This window comes from Elaeis guineensis, chromosome 3, assembly GCF_000442705.2.
Source record: "Elaeis guineensis isolate ETL-2024a chromosome 3, EG11, whole genome shotgun sequence".
NCBI lineage: Eukaryota > Viridiplantae > Streptophyta > Magnoliopsida > Arecales > Arecaceae > Elaeis > Elaeis guineensis.
Genome location: NC_025995.2, coordinates 108,035,738 through 108,054,362, shown reverse-complemented (window position 1 = coordinate 108,054,362; position 18,625 = coordinate 108,035,738). Strand labels below are relative to the sequence as shown.

At 41.6% G+C, this 18,625-nt stretch overlaps 1 protein-coding gene across 1 annotated transcript; it reads left to right on the top strand.

The window, feature by feature from the left end:
• Window positions 1-1,601: 1,601 nt before the first annotated feature.
• On the top strand, window positions 1,602-9,566 carry LOC105041074 (large ribosomal subunit protein uL15c). The gene is made up of 4 exons (XM_010917867.3): window positions 1,602-1,760; window positions 1,844-2,213; window positions 5,339-5,490; window positions 9,112-9,566. The coding sequence occupies exons 1-4, from the start codon at window positions 1,683-1,685 to the stop codon at window positions 9,343-9,345; spliced, it is 834 nt and encodes a 277-aa protein (XP_010916169.1). The 5' UTR covers window positions 1,602-1,682; the 3' UTR covers window positions 9,346-9,566.
• The last annotated feature ends 9,059 nt before the right edge of the window (window positions 9,567-18,625 follow it).

Here is an 18,625-nt window from a genome sequence, read left to right as displayed (position 1 = left end):
AGGGGGACTGGTATTGGATACAAAATACCCCCCAGCTGAAGTTCGTATCAGGAGTGACCCTCCCGGTACTCGGCCGGCATCCGACCTTGGGCGACATATTTCCGAACCTCTCCAGCGGTTGAGCTTCCGCAACATTCCCAAGTTCTGGTGATGGATAAACTCCCACAGCTTCTCCCGCAAGTGTCGATCGGATTCCCCCGACTGACGAACTTCTATCGCATCTCCCGGACTTCTCCAACGATAAGCTTCTTCAGTCGTCTATCAGGCTGCTCCAAGTGCTCTCGGGATTCTACTGTCGGCCGACCTCCTACAAGGGTCAACTGTTCTCCGGGCCTCTTCCAGATTTTTTTCCAACAGGATTCGATCGACTCCAATCCGAATTTCTTCCAGAACTTCGTCAGTGCATCAGTGGCCGAACTTTCCCAACAGCAGATCTCCACGACGGACGGACTCCATCCAAGTTTTTACGGTGGTCGACCGCCTTCCGAATTTCATCCGAGCTCCTACGGGAGCCGGACTCCTTCCCCGAACTCCTACTGCAGGTAGACTTTGTCCGAGCTCCTACGGGAGCCAGACTTCAGCCCTGAGCTCCTATTGCAGGTAGGCCTCATTCGAATTCTGACAAGGGCCGGACTCCGAGCCCCCACTACAAGCGGTCTACTTCAAATTTCTACTACGAGCGGTCTACATCGGATTTCTACTGTAAGCCTCCACCCGAGCTTCTATTGTGAATGAATTCCTTCCGAACTTCTATTGCAGGTAGGCTTCGGCCGAACTTCCTCGACAAATGATCCCCACCCGGACTTCTATGGGAACCGGACTCCGATCGAACTTCTGCAGCGGACAGATTCCGGACGAACTCCTACGACACACGGACTCCAGCAGCCGGACCCCTCCAGCGGGTGAACCTCTCCAACGCCATCTGACATCCATTGCCGGTCGACCTTCTACCGGATTCTGCATGAAATCGAACTTCGTCCATAGAAAGCCCCTGATCGAGCTTCTACAGCAGATGACCTTCGCCTGCAGCACTAGCGCCCAAGGCACCCAACGGTAGAAGGCTCGCCAGCAACATCCGAGCTCCTCTTAGACGGAGAACTACCTCTCTCCACCAGACACCCCAACCGAGCTTCGGCTGACAGGCCTGGACTCCCTGGCAGGCCACAGTAATGGCCACGACTTTGTTCCACTTCTTGCAACGGATCCCATGTGGCTCCATCATGCTCTGGCGAGTCACGACAACGGACATCACCCTACTCTCCACAACAGGCTCCACGTGGCAGGCCACGGTGATGGCCACGACTCCATTCCACTACTCTCCGTAACAAACTCCTCATGGCCCCGAACGGCCCACTACCAGGCGGCTATAGATATCGCTGTCAATCTGTTACGCTCTCCGCCTATAAAAAGGGACTCCAGATACGTTATTCCTTAAGCTCTAATCTTTATCTCAAAATTCTGCTAAAAAAATTTCCGTTCGAGCACTCCATTTTTGTTGAGACAGAGAACTGATTTGAACGTCGGAGAGTCTTGTCGGAGCACCCTCAACTCTGGTTTAGACTTTCTTTGCAGGTCCCAGCACCACGACTCCCTCGACTCGGTAGAGGAAGGCGTGGCGTAAGGAAGCGCTCCCATTATCCACTTTGCTAGTCGCCCCGGGTTCGTTCACTTTCCGGGCTCAAATGGCCGCCATTCTCTCCCTCTCGTCGCCCCCCACTCCCACTCCCCGGCTACTCCGCCTGCCTGCTTCACCGTTCAAGGTTTCGCCCTTTTTCTCCCTTCCTTTCCTCACTCCATTGCTGACCTCTTTCTTTCTCCTATTATTCCCTTTCTCTTCTCACAGGGCAACACAAGCAGTATCAGACCCACCACCTCTTCCCCCTTCCCATCTCTATCGGCATCCAGGTCCCGAAGGGAAGCAGAGAGGCCCTCCTTCTCGCCCTCGACACCCATAGTTATTTGCCGAGCTGCTGCTGCTGCTGTTGCTCCTCCAACTGGTGAGCGCTTTCGGCTCAACAACCTGGCTCCCCAGCCCGGCTCGAGGAAGAGGAACAAGCGGAAGGGGCGGGGAATCGCTGCCGGCCAGGGGAACAGCTGTGGGTTTGGTATGAGAGGCCAGAAATCGAGGTCCGGCCCCGGTGTCCGTAAGGGCTTCGAGGGTGGACAGATGCCCCTCTATCGTCGGATTCCCAAGCTCCGTGGAATTGCTGGAGGTATCAAGTTCTCCTATGTTTTTTTTTTGCTTCCATTTTAATTGTTTTTTCAGGATGTGGATTTTTTTTTTCCCGTCTTTTTTTCTTTGTTTACCTCGCCGAAGAACTTAAATTATTCAGAAAATAAACAGTGGAGAATAGGTAATTAAGTTAAAATTATAATATGGTATCAAACTTTCAATGATGCCCAAAGATCTGAGCAGGTGTAGAAACTAGGCATATTTTGGGAATAGAGAACATCCAATCGATTGTTAAGACAGGCTCGCAATTGGTCTGAAATCACTAGGTTGTTCTCAGATGCAATGGGGATAGGAGCTGAAGTGTGAGTTGGTCGAAGCAAACCTATCTCCTCAAGAATATCCTCGCCATCAATTTAAGGTGCCAACAGTGTCACAATGACTGTAGTTTGGGCTTCTAATATATATGAAGGACAATTGCTTGTCTGGTGATTATCGTGGGTGGAGCAATTATAGTCACTTCTAGCAAGGGGCCATAGACTTACAGTAGACAGACTATTATATTTGAAGTGTAGATGAACATGTTGGGCTTAGCTAAAGGTTGCTACTGACAATAAACCTGGATAATGGGAATGAAATGATGCAAGCCAGGGATGAAGGGAACGTCAGGATCGAGAGTAAGAATCGGTTAGCAGAAGGGGAAAATGGGGGAACAGAAAGGAAAATACAGAAACCACATTCCAAGAATCCTAGTAGATACCAAGAAATATGAGGTTTTGACAAGAAGAGTTGTTGGAGACTAGGAAAAGCCTAATAGACAAAGTACCAAAAGAAAATAACATGGCATAATATATGTGAATGTTGCATGATAAGGTCATATTTGTCCCTTATTCAGGCCTCTAAGCTATTAAGAGAGTTGCTGTAGAATGTGCAGTGACTTTTGTGCAAGTTCATAGACATGAAGGATCAAGAGATGTTGGTAGTCTCGAAGTTCTAAGGGACAAGACCCTGTGAGGGAGTAAGAGGAAAAAGTAAGGAAGACTTAGTAGAAGGCAGCACAAAGAAATGCTTGAACATGGACAAAAATTCAGTAAAGTGGCAAAATGGTGGAAGAAATGGAGAAAATGAGACTGTTGGAGGACACAGACATAAAGTGAGCATGACATAAAATGAAGTGGAAGGGTGCCAATCTGGTTGAATTGGTGGACCTCTGCATATATGCCCATTGAAGGAGATATAAATCTCGAAGAAACTGATAAGGTGGAAGTAGTTCATGGGAAAATGGAAAGGGGTCTCACCTGAACAAATCAACAATCACAATTTTGTGTAAATTCACTTGAAGAGAAAAATGAGCAGAACACCAATTCAAGGCACAATCTGAAAGATGAAGAACCTTTGACTCATTGATGAAATGATCTCTGATCATCAATCTAGACTTAGATTTACAGAAGCTTTAGAGGTAATAAGAAAGCCTTAAAAAACAGATCTGCATCGTAGCAAATTTATTGTCAATTGTTGATGGAATGATCATGCAAATAAAAAATCAATTCACAATGGAGGGCAGTAGTGTGGATAACCTCATACATGTGCATAATTGAAGCACTAAGTCAACCTGGAAGATCAAACCTACCAAATAATAGGTTGGCAACGATGTGAATATGGGTGGATAAGCTTGGGTCTGTGGTATGTTTTTTGATTAAAGAAATAAATCATTTACATAACTGATGAAAATGCAATTCTGGTGATGACCTCTGACCTCCTTGTGGGAAGAGGATGGATGTATGATTGATATGTGGTACATAAAACCAGAATTATCAGTCTCACTCATAAAATGGAAAGGTTGTATTGATGTTTTGGAATATTGAAGATGATCCGTGGAGTTCAAAGACCTCGGAACTCGCAAAGAATATTCCATCAACCTCAGAACTAGAATATTCCATTAATAGCGATAGGACTCTTGGATCGTATCATGGATCCTTAAATTGCAAAGAAGTCATCTTAACTTGAGAACGTCTTCTCTTTAACTCATTTTCATGGGTGCATGATGTGGGATGTATTTGACAATCCGATTCACTGATGGAACACGATCAATTATAGTTCAACTGCACTAACAACTTTTTGAATTGTATACTATCAAAAATAGTTTGACAAGTTCTTGCTGTATGATCACCATGTCATTAAGTTGTGTTAGGTTGAAACAGAATTATAATATTTGGCTTGCGAACAGATGGAGAGAGTCCTCTATGATGACCTTCTATCACTCTCACTCCCTAATGCTTCTCGACACTATTCTGCTTAGCGCTTGTCCATCTATCGTGCGGTTACCCTCACTTTCCTCTTTAATTTTCAACCTTAGTTCTTTGACAAACCTTCTACCTCTTGGGTCCAAGACTGCTATTACTGTCCTCTTTTGCTCTATTGTCATGCTTATCTTGTCTGTACATGGCCCGGGACTAGCTGGCAATAGTTGCTGGTATCTCTTTAGACTGATGCTTAAGGACATTTGGTGATCGTGATAACGGTCTTGATGACTGGCTGAGGGGTGATGCGAGGGCAAGTGATGAAATTCTTTCTAAATCATTGATGGGCATTATCTATTACAAAAAAAATGTGCTGTGAGTTGAAAGTTCACTGTAGATAAAGATGTTTAGAGTAACCCAGGTCCACAATTGTGTCTATTTTATGGTGATGTTATTTAACTGGTGGCCGAGTCCCAAAGAAAAGAAAAGAAAAGAAAGAATATAACAGAAGGAGAATAGATGTTGATTATATTTGAACCCTATTTTTCAAATTTAAGTAGATTCCTTTTCACATTAGTGCAATTATTTTACCTCTTCAGTTACAAACTTACAGATCATAGTTGTGATCTTCCTGTGCTAGAGATTATTACAAAAATTAGTACACTGTAGGAATTAATTGGTCAGTTTCTCAAATTCATGCTTTTATGGGTAAACCGTGCTTTTTACTATCCCATGCTTTATATAATGTGGATTGATTTTTTTTCTTTTATTTCATATTTTCTCTCTATCTCAATATTCTACATGTGAAGTGCATCTTACTTTGGATACCTGAATTGCTATTAGTTCTTATATAGAGGGATCATTTTTTAGCTTATGATTTTTGTTAACTTACTATGAGTAACAATATCTATAATTCCTTTCCTGCCAGGCATGCATGCAGGGTTACCAAAGTTTGTCCCTATCAACTTAAAAGACATTGAGGATGCTGGATTTCGAGAAGGTGATGAAATATCACTGGAATCTTTGAAATCAAAGGGCTTGATTAAACCATCTGGCAGAGAGAGAAAACTGCCGCTAAAGGTATTGAGATTGTTTTTGAATGTTTTCCTTAACCTTTTCTTGGATCGACCATAGAATAAAGTAAGTTACTCAATCTGTTATTGTATTAGAAATATTACATGAATTGTGGAATTTTGTATTCTTGGTATCATCTTAAATCTTGGCAAGGTTAAAACAGAAAAAAATATGCCATAGACTAATAGATGTAACTTGTTATTTTGCTTTTTCTTCTCCTGAATATTAGTCATGCTATGTGTTACCATGCATTCCACTCAAGCATGCCCAGTCACCCACATGAGATTATGGAATATCTATGCTAACAAGACATGATGCTGATTTGAGCTAAAGCATCAAATACAACCACTACAAGATGAAAAAACAGTCAATACTTTATCAGCAGATTTACTCTACCTTAAATTAAATCATGTCCAGATTATGTAAGGTGCTGATCTGGTCAAAATCTTCAAGCATAACTAGTGGACTAATTTAGAGTTTAGCATTGTCCAGCCTTCGGGTACCCTTGATTAAAAGATCAGTGTATATCAGCTTTGAACCCACCATAGGCCTTTTCATTGTAGCTTCTTGTCTTTGGGTGAGCCTTATTTATCTCATACTTCATTATTGATTTGTTGATGAGCTGCAAGGCATCCATTTTGGTATGAGATGCCCTGACAACGAGATTCAGAACTTCCATCTTGTGCCTGATATCTAGCAATTTGGATTAGACTACTCAAGAGCTTGCTGCAGGTCTGTTATATGGAACCTGCATATTTAACAATTTTGTTTTGTTCATTTTCCCTGATACTTTAAAAACTACTAAAAATAAAATACTATCTAGCTTATCCCTGTACCTGTTTTTATTAGTCCATAGCTTTTCTGTTCTATGTTATTATTCGGTGTTAGATCAGATGCAGCTGAAAAGGATCCTTCAAAATGTCCCTCACTGTCGTGAACATCTGTATAGCATAACATGACAGTAGGTGTATTATCTGTCATCGCATCAAATGTGTTTGGGAACTATCCCAGCATGGTAGGTGAATGCTGGCGCAGAGGAAGCCTGACGAGATCTTAAAGCTGACGCCCTTCCTCATTCTATAGTATTTTTTTTCCTAATAACAGAAATGAGCTGAACACATTTTCATAGAAGTGAATATCCATTAACATAAAGTTGAACTTGGGCACATTAACTTTGTTTTTGTTTTTTATATTCAAATGGGGTAGGCCGAGGAGCAGGACTCAGTTGAGGAGGCTCCAGTAAGTTTTACTGTGAAGCGTGAACTGTCTACTTGACATGAACCTCCAATAGATGGTACTGAATATTGACAGGGTAACTTTAGGTAGGAGGTGGATCTGGAAGGCAGTGGGTTGGGAGACTGACATTGTTGTTGCAGTTTAAACTCCTGCAATCAGCCCTCCAAATGTATGTAGACTTTGGAAGAGTCTAGATGAAGAGAGAAGATTGTAGAATTTGTTAGGGGGAAGCATGCTCATTTTGAGGCACAAATATGTAGCAACAGTCAGATTTAAAAACGTCCTCAACCAGATTATCACTTCCAAATTAACTTTATACCTTGTCATAAGTTGTTGTCATGATCCTGTTTCTGAACTGGGTTCATATAGGTACAAGCTAAAAGCAGAGCATCTTGTTATGGATTCTTAGTCTTATTAAGATATCTGAGGTCGTGTCCATGCTTGTTATGCACACTTAGCGCCTCTATTTAGGACAGACAGCACACTTTAGCTGCCCATGGGAATATTTTGGAGAGTCATCATATAACCATTCTAGATCCGTTGGCTCTTCTCACTTTGTTTCGCAGAATTAATATACAATTTGTTCCCTTGTTAAGTTTCTTGGAGAATTACTGCCGGAGAGATCCCTCTATATAGTCCTTACAACATTGTATCTTCCACATAGAGCTCTCTCTTATGTCAATTGTTTCATGGATTTGGTACTGGAAAATATATATTAAGGCAGTAATAATAGAAATGTACACAAAAAGAAAAAGATAAATGACATCGACAAACTCAAGAAAAGTGTACTCAGTTGGCATGAGGTAACAAAGCAATTAGCTATCCTATCAGGCAGAGGCAAGCTGGTGCTTGATATAACTGGAGCCACCATGTTTCTGGTAGAGCAGGAAGAGGTGGAAGGTAGAAAGATGCTAGGAAGGTAAAGAATCTGTAGCAAAAAATGCATTCAAATAAGTAGAGAGTATATTAACAGTAGTCATTTTTTGATAAAGAAGATGGGCTGCCTAAATAGGTGGATTTTGCTGGTGGATCCAGTGTTTGATGTTGACAATGTGAATACTTGAGCAGGTTTTATATGATGTGATGTGAAGAGGAATCAATGATATTGATCATGCCTGCCTTATTTCTAATGGCTTTGTGGTGAATGTGATGCTACAGCCATGTTAGCTGTTTCTGGACCTTGGGTTTTTTGCAGAATATAAATATTTGAATGTTGAAGGTGTTATGGCTTGTAATCCTGCAAAATATCCAGGCAACTTAAGGAGATTTGCAGAAGCAATGGATTTAAGCCAGTTTATGTAGACAGAGGAGTAATAACTGCTTTGGATATGTTCGCTTACACTGGCTAGTCTCAGCAGATCGTGCCAATGCAGATACATGTTGGCCTGAGACCCTAAAGGATTACTTGAGACAAGATGCCAGCTCGCCTACCTTAATAACGGATGGTTTATATTTGATATTTGTATATTGTTCAAAATACAAAAGAAAATCATCTAGCATGTCAGTTTACACCTCACAAGCACATTGCTCATTATTTGTTGGTGATTAGTACTAAGATTGTGAAACTGGAGAACTAATACATTTTATTTATTTTTCTTTTCTTTTTTTTTTTTTCTGGTTGCATTGTCAGATCCATGGTGTTCTAGAAGTTTGACTTGCCTAGGAAAACATATGATCAATAACTAAGAAGTATGGATGTTCCTTCAATATAACAATATATTCTTAGGTGTTGTTAATGTAGAGGATGATAACATGATGTCGTACATGCCATCTTTGGCTAATATTTGGCTTTTGGAGTACTCTTTAGTTGATAGCATGTTGTGAGTAGCAGTGTTACTTGTTTTCTTCTGTGCTTTGGGCATATTCTATGCTTGCTAGATCCCTCTTGTCCTTTGCTATGTACGCTTTTATGGGATTTCATTATGCTTACATCCATTTTGGCTTAAATGTTGCTTGTTATTTTGGCTCGATCAAACATTATTCAGTGTCCTGTATCTAGCTTAATTCCGAAAATCTGCAATCCATGTTATTTGAAGACTAGGTGCTAATAACCGTATCTTGTGGTGGATTGTCAACTTGTTCAGGAGAAACTGATTTGAGCCATGCGAAAAACCACAAGCTTGAAACACCTAAAGCATCACAATCCTATTTTTAAGATGTAATTTTTTTTTTTTTTTTTTTTTTTTTAATCTAGGCTTTTAAAAGTGGTCGTGGTACCTGTTACTTGTTTTTCTTGAACTGAGGTTCCCTATTTGTACTATTGCTGCTGAGAAAATTCATTTTTCATGTGTGTTCAGCACACACTACCGTATTGTTATGACTAGACATTTTGTGCAAATATAGTATTTTGGTAAGATCTGTATGCTCATTCAAATTTTTACCTGCTTCTAGATTTTGGGAGACGGGGATCTGTCTCTTAAGTTGAACATAAAGGCACGGGCATTTTCAAAAGCAGCAAGAGAGAAGCTTGAGGCTGCTGGCTGCACTCTCACTGTATTGCCTGGCCGGAAGAAGTGGGTAAAACCATCAGTTGCAAAGAATCTTGCTCGAGCAGAGGAATATTTTGCCAAGAAAAGAGCAGCAGCAGCAGCAGCGAATGGTGGTGCTGATCCAGTTACCATGTGAGCACGTCATCTGTCCTTCCAAATTCCTGTGCCAAAAGAATGCCATCTGATCAGGAATCCTTTTCAAAATGTTTTGTGGCTGTCTTTTGTTTTTGCTATTTTATTTGATTTCTATTTAGCAGTAACTTGATCTTTTGATGTGTACATTGTTTTGGGGTACAAAACTTGGAGTACGCACTCCAAAAAAGGAGAAAATGAAGGAAAAGTTTATCTTCCGATGAAGTGAACGCATCTGAAGTCCGCTTCCATTGCTGCCTTAATAGCGTCTGGTAGAGCGAATAAGATATCCAAGCTCAACCTACTATTTATCTTAGATTTATGATTTGTGTGGCAAATACCAAGCAAAAAGAGGACAAAAGTTTTCTAAATCCTTGGACCCTTAAAAATTAAGTTAATTAAAGAACAAAAGGAAGGAACACTGTTGTCCTCCAATCCAAAAGAGACACGGTATACAGCCTGCCAAACAGGAAGCAGTCTATGACTCTATCCCTTCATGTGATCTTTGTGCTCCTGGATTTGCCCTATTCTTAGCGCTGGAGAGCAGAATGCTTCAATGGAGGAGGTGCAATAAAAGCACTTCGAGGTCTTGGTTGAAACACCAACTTTGGAGAACTTGGGTAGAAATGGAGTCTAATCTGATTATTAATAAACGCTTCTAGTCAAACAGAAGACAGTATTTAAACCCTGCTGTTTCCTTAGAGATATATGGATATTTGTCATGACATTTTTAGAGCCAGATTCTAGAATGGAAAAATATCAATATCACGCGGTGTGACAGTATCTAGGAGTCACAATCATTGCTTCTTAACAATTATAGCTAACTGATCTAATCCTCTCTTAAGAGTACTGGTACCTTCCTGTGTATAACCAAAAGACAACAATGCCTGACAAAAGCGATTCTAGACAAGTTTGGACGGTTGCTGAATTCAACTGCCACCTATCCGCCTGGAGTGTCCGTCTTAAAAGAGCCTAATGTCTGCTTCCTACCAATTTATTTCTAGCAAAGGTTATCCTAACTGCTAAACCTCTCTCAAGTAAAACACAATTTCCGACAGCTCAATCGCTGAAGTAATCCAATGCAATAATTTACAGCAACTCAAACTGTTCATCTATTGCCTCCACAGCTAATGCAAGCTCTCTAAAAAGGTTCCTTGATATTAAATTTGTATTGTTCCATCTTCTGTTTCAACTAACCAGATAAGTCTAGAATTTTCTCTTAGGTTGACAAAAACTTCCCTCTCAAAGAGTATTCTTCTAGTGACGGATTGCTCAGCAGGTAAGAAAGACAACAAATGGTAGACAGGACTCCTTTTGCTTCCAACATTGCACTATCGTGACAGTAAGCTGATACTTGAAACAAAAGAGATTCAGCTTGCACTTAAGACATCAACGAAACCTCTATTAATGTAATTTCCTAGAGTGAAAGGAATGATGGAACTTCTGTGAAACATGATTTTAAGAACCTAGTCCTGAAAAACAGAGAGAATCAATTAAAATTTGTGATAAGTTCAGGGCAAACAATATGTGAGTGTCACTGATGAACTGTGTAAATTTGTAAAGAGTCCCATTATGGATAAAAGTTGGCATATTTTTGTGCTGTCTAAACCAATTGATAGACTTTTTCCCAGTTTTTCCCACCTTCTTTAGGTTCTTTTTCCCTAGTTGATGGTTAATCAGGCTCGTCTTTTTACTGCCATGGACAATTTTGTGAATCTAAGATGTGATTTTATCTCCTTTGTCGAGCCAAGTTGCCCTTGATCTCTTACCAGCACATAATTTCCTCTTGTATGAGTCTAGTCCTCCATTGGTGTCTTTCATATCTAAATTCCCTATATAATGTGTTTAAGAAACTCCTTTCTCCTCTGACTTCCCAAAAAATAATCTTTTTATCTTACCATTCCAGCCTTTCTTTTTCCAAAAAAAGAGATCAAAACTTTGGAAACATCTCCGCCACCAATTACATATTTTAATGGAACTCGGATGATCAGATATGTTTTTCTGTTACTACTGCATTTTAGTTGAACTTTAATTATAGAAGCCCTGTGATTATATACCAGAATATGTTTTGTAGCTTACTTGAGGATAGGGAAGTCACATCCTAAATAGTTTGCGATATAAACGCGACTGTATTCTCTCCTATTGATAGCTCCCCTGAAGGACATTTCCATAGGAAAGCAATAATAATTGTTGTTGTTGTTAGAGACTTCGACAATTATTTGCAAAATGAAAAACTTTGCTTATCCAGAGAACTTTCATCCAGTGTGTTGGAAACCATTTGCATTACATTACTTTGATTAAGGATGTGAAATATAGATCCCATGGTCACACATCCATTACTGGATTATTAGTCCCTAAAAACTCCTCTCTCTCTCTCTCTCTCTCTCTCTCTCTCTTCCCCCCCCCCCCCCCCCTCCCCACATCTCAGTTTAAAGATTCACCACTATCTCACTAGTTATTAGTAATTACAGCAGCAATGTTCTCTTCTGACTCCAAAGGCGTGAAGACCAACCTAGCACTGCATCGACTCTATGGGGTAACTAATGATAGCCGAATCAGAACGTGCAAGCCTAGAAACAATTGTACTCAAGCTCTTCAATGATCCTTTAATAATTTAGTAGTGCGGTGTATTAAAATTCCTGAGAAAATATGCTGCTGCGGTCTTTTGGATTACATCTAGCCCTTGTACATTATACCGGGGTTAGATCTGTTTATTTTCAGTCTCCTTTTCTATCAAACAACAGAGCGTTGTTTATATTGATTGTTGCATTTTCTGGGAAATTTAAGGTTATTTTCTTAAGTAACTTTCAGCTTTATGTTTGCAATAATTTCTAATTCTACTATAAGATATAAACATCAAGATTCCTTTTTGCTTTAAAAGAAAGAAGATTCATAACTTGGATAAATTATCTTATTAAATTAACATGCAGGTGTGTTGATCTTAATGGACTGGCTTGCAAAGTCCCCAGGGAAGTCAATCACCTAACCATGCCTAGTCCACTACTCTAGCACACTTTCCATGGAAGTTCCGGTGAAAGAATAAAAAAAGGGTAATATAATCAGAATTTTCCTTCAGTTGCAGAAGTTTGAAAAGTTATAGGCACTTCTTACCTTTTATTTGACTGAAACCAATATGCTTCCAATTGCACGTATTCCATTTTTCCAGATTCTTCATTCTTTGATCAATATGAGATAAGTGTTTGATCATTATTAGGAAATATATCTTGGTTGGAGGTGAGTAAAAGCCTATTAGGAAGGAAACCTAAAAAAAATTAGTTATCCGGTCTTATGATTACACTAGTGATTGCCTGATTGGCAGACAAGCCAAGATTAACAAAAAGTTTAAAGATTCTTTGGATTGCAGGGTCTGCCTGAACCAGGGAGGGATAAAGAAGGTGAGTGTTACCATTGAATTTTATTGCATGCTTGGTTAATTTTAGGACAAATTCCAACAATAGCAAAATAACACTATCTAAATGCGGTATAAACCTATCAATTTTTGAGCAGCTTACATGGTGTAAACTTAAAAGGTAGTTGATGTTGCGTGGATATCTGGTCAGGATACCATCTCTCAAGATCTTTTCGGTACTGCACGATGCAGCAGGAAGAAAGAAGAAATAAAATAAAAATAATCAAAATACGTGGATCAGCCACAAAAAGACTCGCCTCCACGGAGCATACAAACTTTACTATGAAAAAAATTTTTACAAGAGGAGATCTCACTCTCAACCCTCGTATACCCAATTTTTCTCTCACAGAAAGTTTTCCTCATAAAAGCTTTCTCTCTTGGAAGATTCTCCTGAACCTCTGAAGCGATCGCTGTCTGCTGTCCAAGAGCTTTGCTCTTTCTCTCACAGTATCGTACGCGATTCTCTCTCTTCACGATGTTCACATTCTCTGATTTTCGTGCGACCTCACGAAAAACCAAGCCACACCTGATCTTCTATTGAGAAGCCAAAACCACCACCCACTGTTTCACGCGATCAGGCCCTTTTAAAGGGCTTAATCCCATGTTAGAAATTGATTAGGACTTCATCAAGGCAAAAAACCATTTCAAACCGTTGGATCATGATCGGGAGCTCTCTGGGCCGTCCGATCACGCTCAGATCCATGGAATAGTACCGTGGAATGTAAGAAACGGTAGGGAAACTTCCATACGGTCCATGCGCTGGGTCGTGGACCACTCGATCCATGGTGGACCGGGGTACAGGCCCCAGGCGCGATGCCTGGGCCTGGGCCAGCCCCCGCGTGCGGGCCTGGGCCACGTCTGCATCGGGCGCCTGGGCCCGGGCCGTGACCTGCACGCGCGAGCCGAGACAGGCCGTGCCCTGCGCGCCTGGCCCACGCGCTGGGCATCATCCCGCTGCCTGCGATCGTGCCGCCACCGCTCCACCGGCCCGCCAGCGGTCCTCCGTCACCTCAGGTTGCGTATTGACTTCAAAAGCACGTATCTTCTTCGTCTGAGCTCCGTTTGGGGTGATCTTGATTTTGTTGGACTCTATTTTTCATCGCAAACCTCGCTATGGGCTCAATATGGATCGAATCTCGAGATATCAAATTCTAACAATCTTCATCTCGACTCGATATTCGACCTCCTCCTAACTCCGAGAGCTTCTAGATCTCCTCACCCCCATGTTCTGGGGCAATCGCCTGCTGATCATGGATGGGCAAACATGGGAGTCAAGCCAGACCGCTTGATCCCATCTCCGTCATATGCTGTGATCCTCCTGACCTGAGACCTGCTCGAGGCATCATCCTATGGTAATAGGAATCTCACCTTACGACGTCGCCTCTCATCCTTTCGAATCCCCTGTCTCGTGCTCGATCCACCACTTGGAGCTCTACCTCGCTCTGGGCTCCACTTGGCTCCCGAAGTTCCACCTCGTACTGAGCTCTCCGTCAGATAATAATGTCCTCTGCTCCCCTTTTTTTTCTCCAGCATAATCTTATCGCCACGTAGCACCCTCAGGATTTCTCTACCAGTTACCGTCCCGTAGCCTCTTGAATCCAGTTTGCTGAGTGAGATAAGACTTCGCCTGAAATCGGATATGTATCAGACCTCTCCAAATCTTCTCACTGCACCATCATGTGTCTTCTAATTGACCGTCCCAATACCTCTGATCGCACAGCTCGATCCATCCGACAGATATACAATACCCTCATTGTTCTCCAGGGAGTCAAACTGCTCTTCTCTGCAACATACATGATGGGTGCATGCAGAATCTAATATCCACTGCTGGAAAGAAGTAGATACCTCGTCAGATATTTTCAGGATATCTCTCTCTGAATCACTGCCGGTCGTTGCTACAGCAGCCATCGTTCGATTTTTGAGTTGAGGGCAATCTCTGACTAGATACCCCAGCTCCTCACACCGGTAACATTTGATTTTGCTCAAATCCCTCTTGGACTTGGACCGCCCTCGTGACGATCTCCTGTCACTCCGTCTACCGCCTCCTGCTCCTCCAGAAGCCACCAAAGCTGAGCTACCACCACGTGAGCTCGAAGCTGGGTTCTCCCTCCTGAGAACCTCGTTCTGGAGTATCGCCACGGTGACCTCATCCATCTTGATGGTACTCTTTCCCACTAAAAGAGCAGTCACTAAGGACTTGTACGAAGGTGGAAGTGACGCTAGCAAAATCAGTACCCTGATTTTTTCCTCAACATTCTCACCAACGTTGAGGAGGTCGGTGAGGATCTTCTGGAAGTGGCTTAGATGCTCTTGCACGCTTTGTCTCTTAGCCATCCGCAGCTAGTAAAACTGCCTCCAAAGGAAAAAAGTGTTGGTGAGAGACTTCGCCACGTATAACTCTTCGAGCTTCGACCACAGCACCATCGGAAAAGTCTTGCTCAGCACATGGATCACCATCTCATCCACTAGGTGCATGCGGATGGTACTCACCACATGCATCTGTAGTCATTTCTAATTCTGCACCTCCACGGTGGTCGACTTCTCATCGTAAAAGAGAGCATCGATCAACCCCTGTTAGATGAGCACGTCCTTCATCCTTACCTACCACAAGGAGAAATTGCTCTTCCTATCAAACTTGTTGATCTCCATCTTGATTGTTCCTATCTTCTCCATCTTCAGTCTTGCTCACCACCACTGTAATCTGCGTCCGTATACCGCCTCATTCTAATACCACTTATTGGATGGATGTCTGGCCAGGACACCATCTTCCAAGACCTTTTCGGTACGGCGTGATGCAGCAGGAAGAAAGAAGAAACAAAACAAAAATAATCAAAATACGTGGATCAGCCACAAAAGAACTCACTTCCACTGGACATGCAAACTTCACTATGAAAAAGAAAATTTACAAGAGAAGATCTCACCCTCAACCCTCGTACACCCAATTTCTCTCTCACAAAAAGTTCTCCTTACAAAAGTTCTCTCTCTTGGAAGATCCTCCTGAACCCCTGAAGCGATCGCTGTCCAAGAGCCCTGCTCCTCTCATAGTGTCGTATGCAGTTCTCTCTCTTCACAGTGTTCACGCTCTCTAGTTTCCGTGTGACCTCATGAAGAACCGAACCACACCTGATCTTCTGTTGAGAAGCCAAAACCACCACCCACTGTTTCACACGATCAGGCCCTTTTAAAGGGCTTAATCCCGTGTTAGAAACTGATTAGGACTCTTAATCAAGGAAAAAAATCATTTCGGACCGTTGGATCATGATTGGGAGCTCCCTGAGCCATCTGATCGTGCTCCGATCCATGAAATAGTACCGTGGACCATGAGAAATGGTTGGAAAATACCCACGCGGTCCCCGCACTGGGCCGTGGACCATCTGATCCACGGTGGATCGGGGTACAGGCCCCAGGCACGGTGCTTGGGCCTGGGTTGGCCCATGCACGGTGCCTGGGCTCGGGCCGCGTCCTGCATGCGTGCCTGGGCTGGGCCACGCCCCGTGCGCCTGGGCCGGGCCGGGCCGCACCTTGCGCGCCTGGCCCATGCACTGTCATGCGCTGGGCGGCGTCCCATCGCCTGCGGCCTTACCGCCGCCGACTGCCGGCGGTCCTCCATCACTTCAGATTGTGTGCCGACTTTAAAAGTATGTATCTTCTCCGTCCGAACTTCATTTGGGATAATCTTGATCTCGTTGGACTCTGTTTTTCATTGCGAACCTCGCTGTGGGCTCAATGTGAATCGAATATCGAGACGTCAAATCCTAACAGTTGACAGGAAGCGGGACCAATCTCCTCATTCATAGTTTCATGTGATTAAGAGCAACTCTCTAAAATATCTGTAGACCTGAGATTGGGAAGACGATAAGGTTTGGCACAGAGATCTACCATAATTTTCAAGGCATAAATTATAAGCCAAAGAGTCAAATTGGAATACACTTCCATTTTTATTTTTTAACACTTCTGAAAATATTGATATGTCATTCTTCTTTGTGGCACAATAGAGTTAGTTAGATTGCTCAATAATTAACGGGCTATGCAACATTATAATCTCAAGCAAGCTGATAGTACTCTGGAAATCGACCAATCTATGTCATCACCAACAAGGCATAAATCGTGCTAACAAAATGACAATTACATTTAATTAACGCAATTACTGAAATGAAAGTCCATGTTACCACTAAGATACATGCCCATCTTGCTTGAAGGTGATGGTAGAATTTTTCAGGTCAGTTTCCCTTAAAAAGAAAAGCATCCCATCAGGATTTGGACGCTCCAACTATGGACAGTATATAATGAGTATTCTTTGTGTGAAATTATCCTATCCTTCATGGCCGCTACTAAAGTTCAATATTATCTTAATGAAAATAAAAATACAATCCCATCACCTCCCTGATTTGCAATATTTTTGCTTTTTTTTTTTAATTAACCCAATATGCAACCTCATTACTTCCTTTCATCACTGCTACTGAATTGTAAATTTTAATTTTTCTAACTGTGAAAAATTAACGTGTGCAACTTCATTATCTCCCTTGGATATTCAGACATAGGGTTTCAAATTGCTTTTACGAAGAAATATCAACACATACATGTTGGATGCCCAGAATTCATAAATACTTTCTGTTGAAGAATAGTGTCACATTGGGCAGTCTAGAATCTCTTGTGATTCTTATATACTTATGGGCGTATCCATCTATTATCTTAAACTTTTCAGTTGGATTTTAACATGGTACTAGAGTTCACGATTTCTCTTGCCTGCCGATATCTTCATGCTCCTACACACTTATTGGGCTCTATGCATGAAAGAGGATGTTAAGAAATGGTTTCACATCAGATAGATTGGGGACTTCAGTGGTGCATTGGTGCTTATATACTCAATGGCCCATCCACCTATTAGCTTAAGCTTTTAAGTTGGATTTCCAAAAGTATACTTCCTTATAAATATACTATTTAGCATGCTCTTGTTTCTTAAATTTTGTTTCGATTTCTTTTTTTTTTTTTTCTTGCATTGCTTTCCTAGCTATGTCATATTTCCCTCGATTTATAACTTAATCCCAATGAGGTTATGCATCAATCAATTGGAATAGAGGTCAAAAATTACCACCATAGTGCTCAAAAACAGAAAGGAAGGCCACAAAAATCATATAATCATATTAGCATTCCCAAGTGCTCCACTTTATATTTTTTTTCCTAAGTTCTGGATTAATGCTCGAACACGGTAGTAAGATCACCAAAATTACCATGGAATGCATATCCGAACCCTCCATGATCGCCATCTATTCATGTTTCTTATAACTGGAGAATAATGAAAGAGACATCTAGCCTTTAATCTTGGGGAAAAAGAAAGAAAGATTTTCTTTTTTTTTTTCTTTTTCTTTTATCAAAGGAGGAGGCTGCAAGGAGAGCAGCCACCTGTCATTTATCGATAAAGAGAATTATCGATAAAGAGAAGAAGAGTTATGTAATTCAGATGTCGTTAAGAAAACTCCAGCCAGAATCATATCTTGTTTGCTCCCATGCACACCGACGCATCGTTACGAAGAATTTACCAGGTTGCTGAAAAGAACGAGTTATTAGAAGCAAGCAGGGTTCCATGCTAACTTTAAACTGGAAAAAAGAAAAGAAAAGAAAAGAAAACCAAATTATTACATTAAATAGTCAGCCCCATACTTCCCCCCTTTCATCATATATCTTACCTTTGTGTAAATCCAAGATAAATATCGAAAAAAAAAACTGAATTTTCTATCATAAATCTACTTCCATCTATTATTTGTAGACCAAAGACGTTTTTACACTGATGACATGAAACTGGGACGAACTGTTCGTCCCAGCAACAAAGGAGGCATAACCAGCCACATCTGATTGAGGTTTAGGCACATAAAGA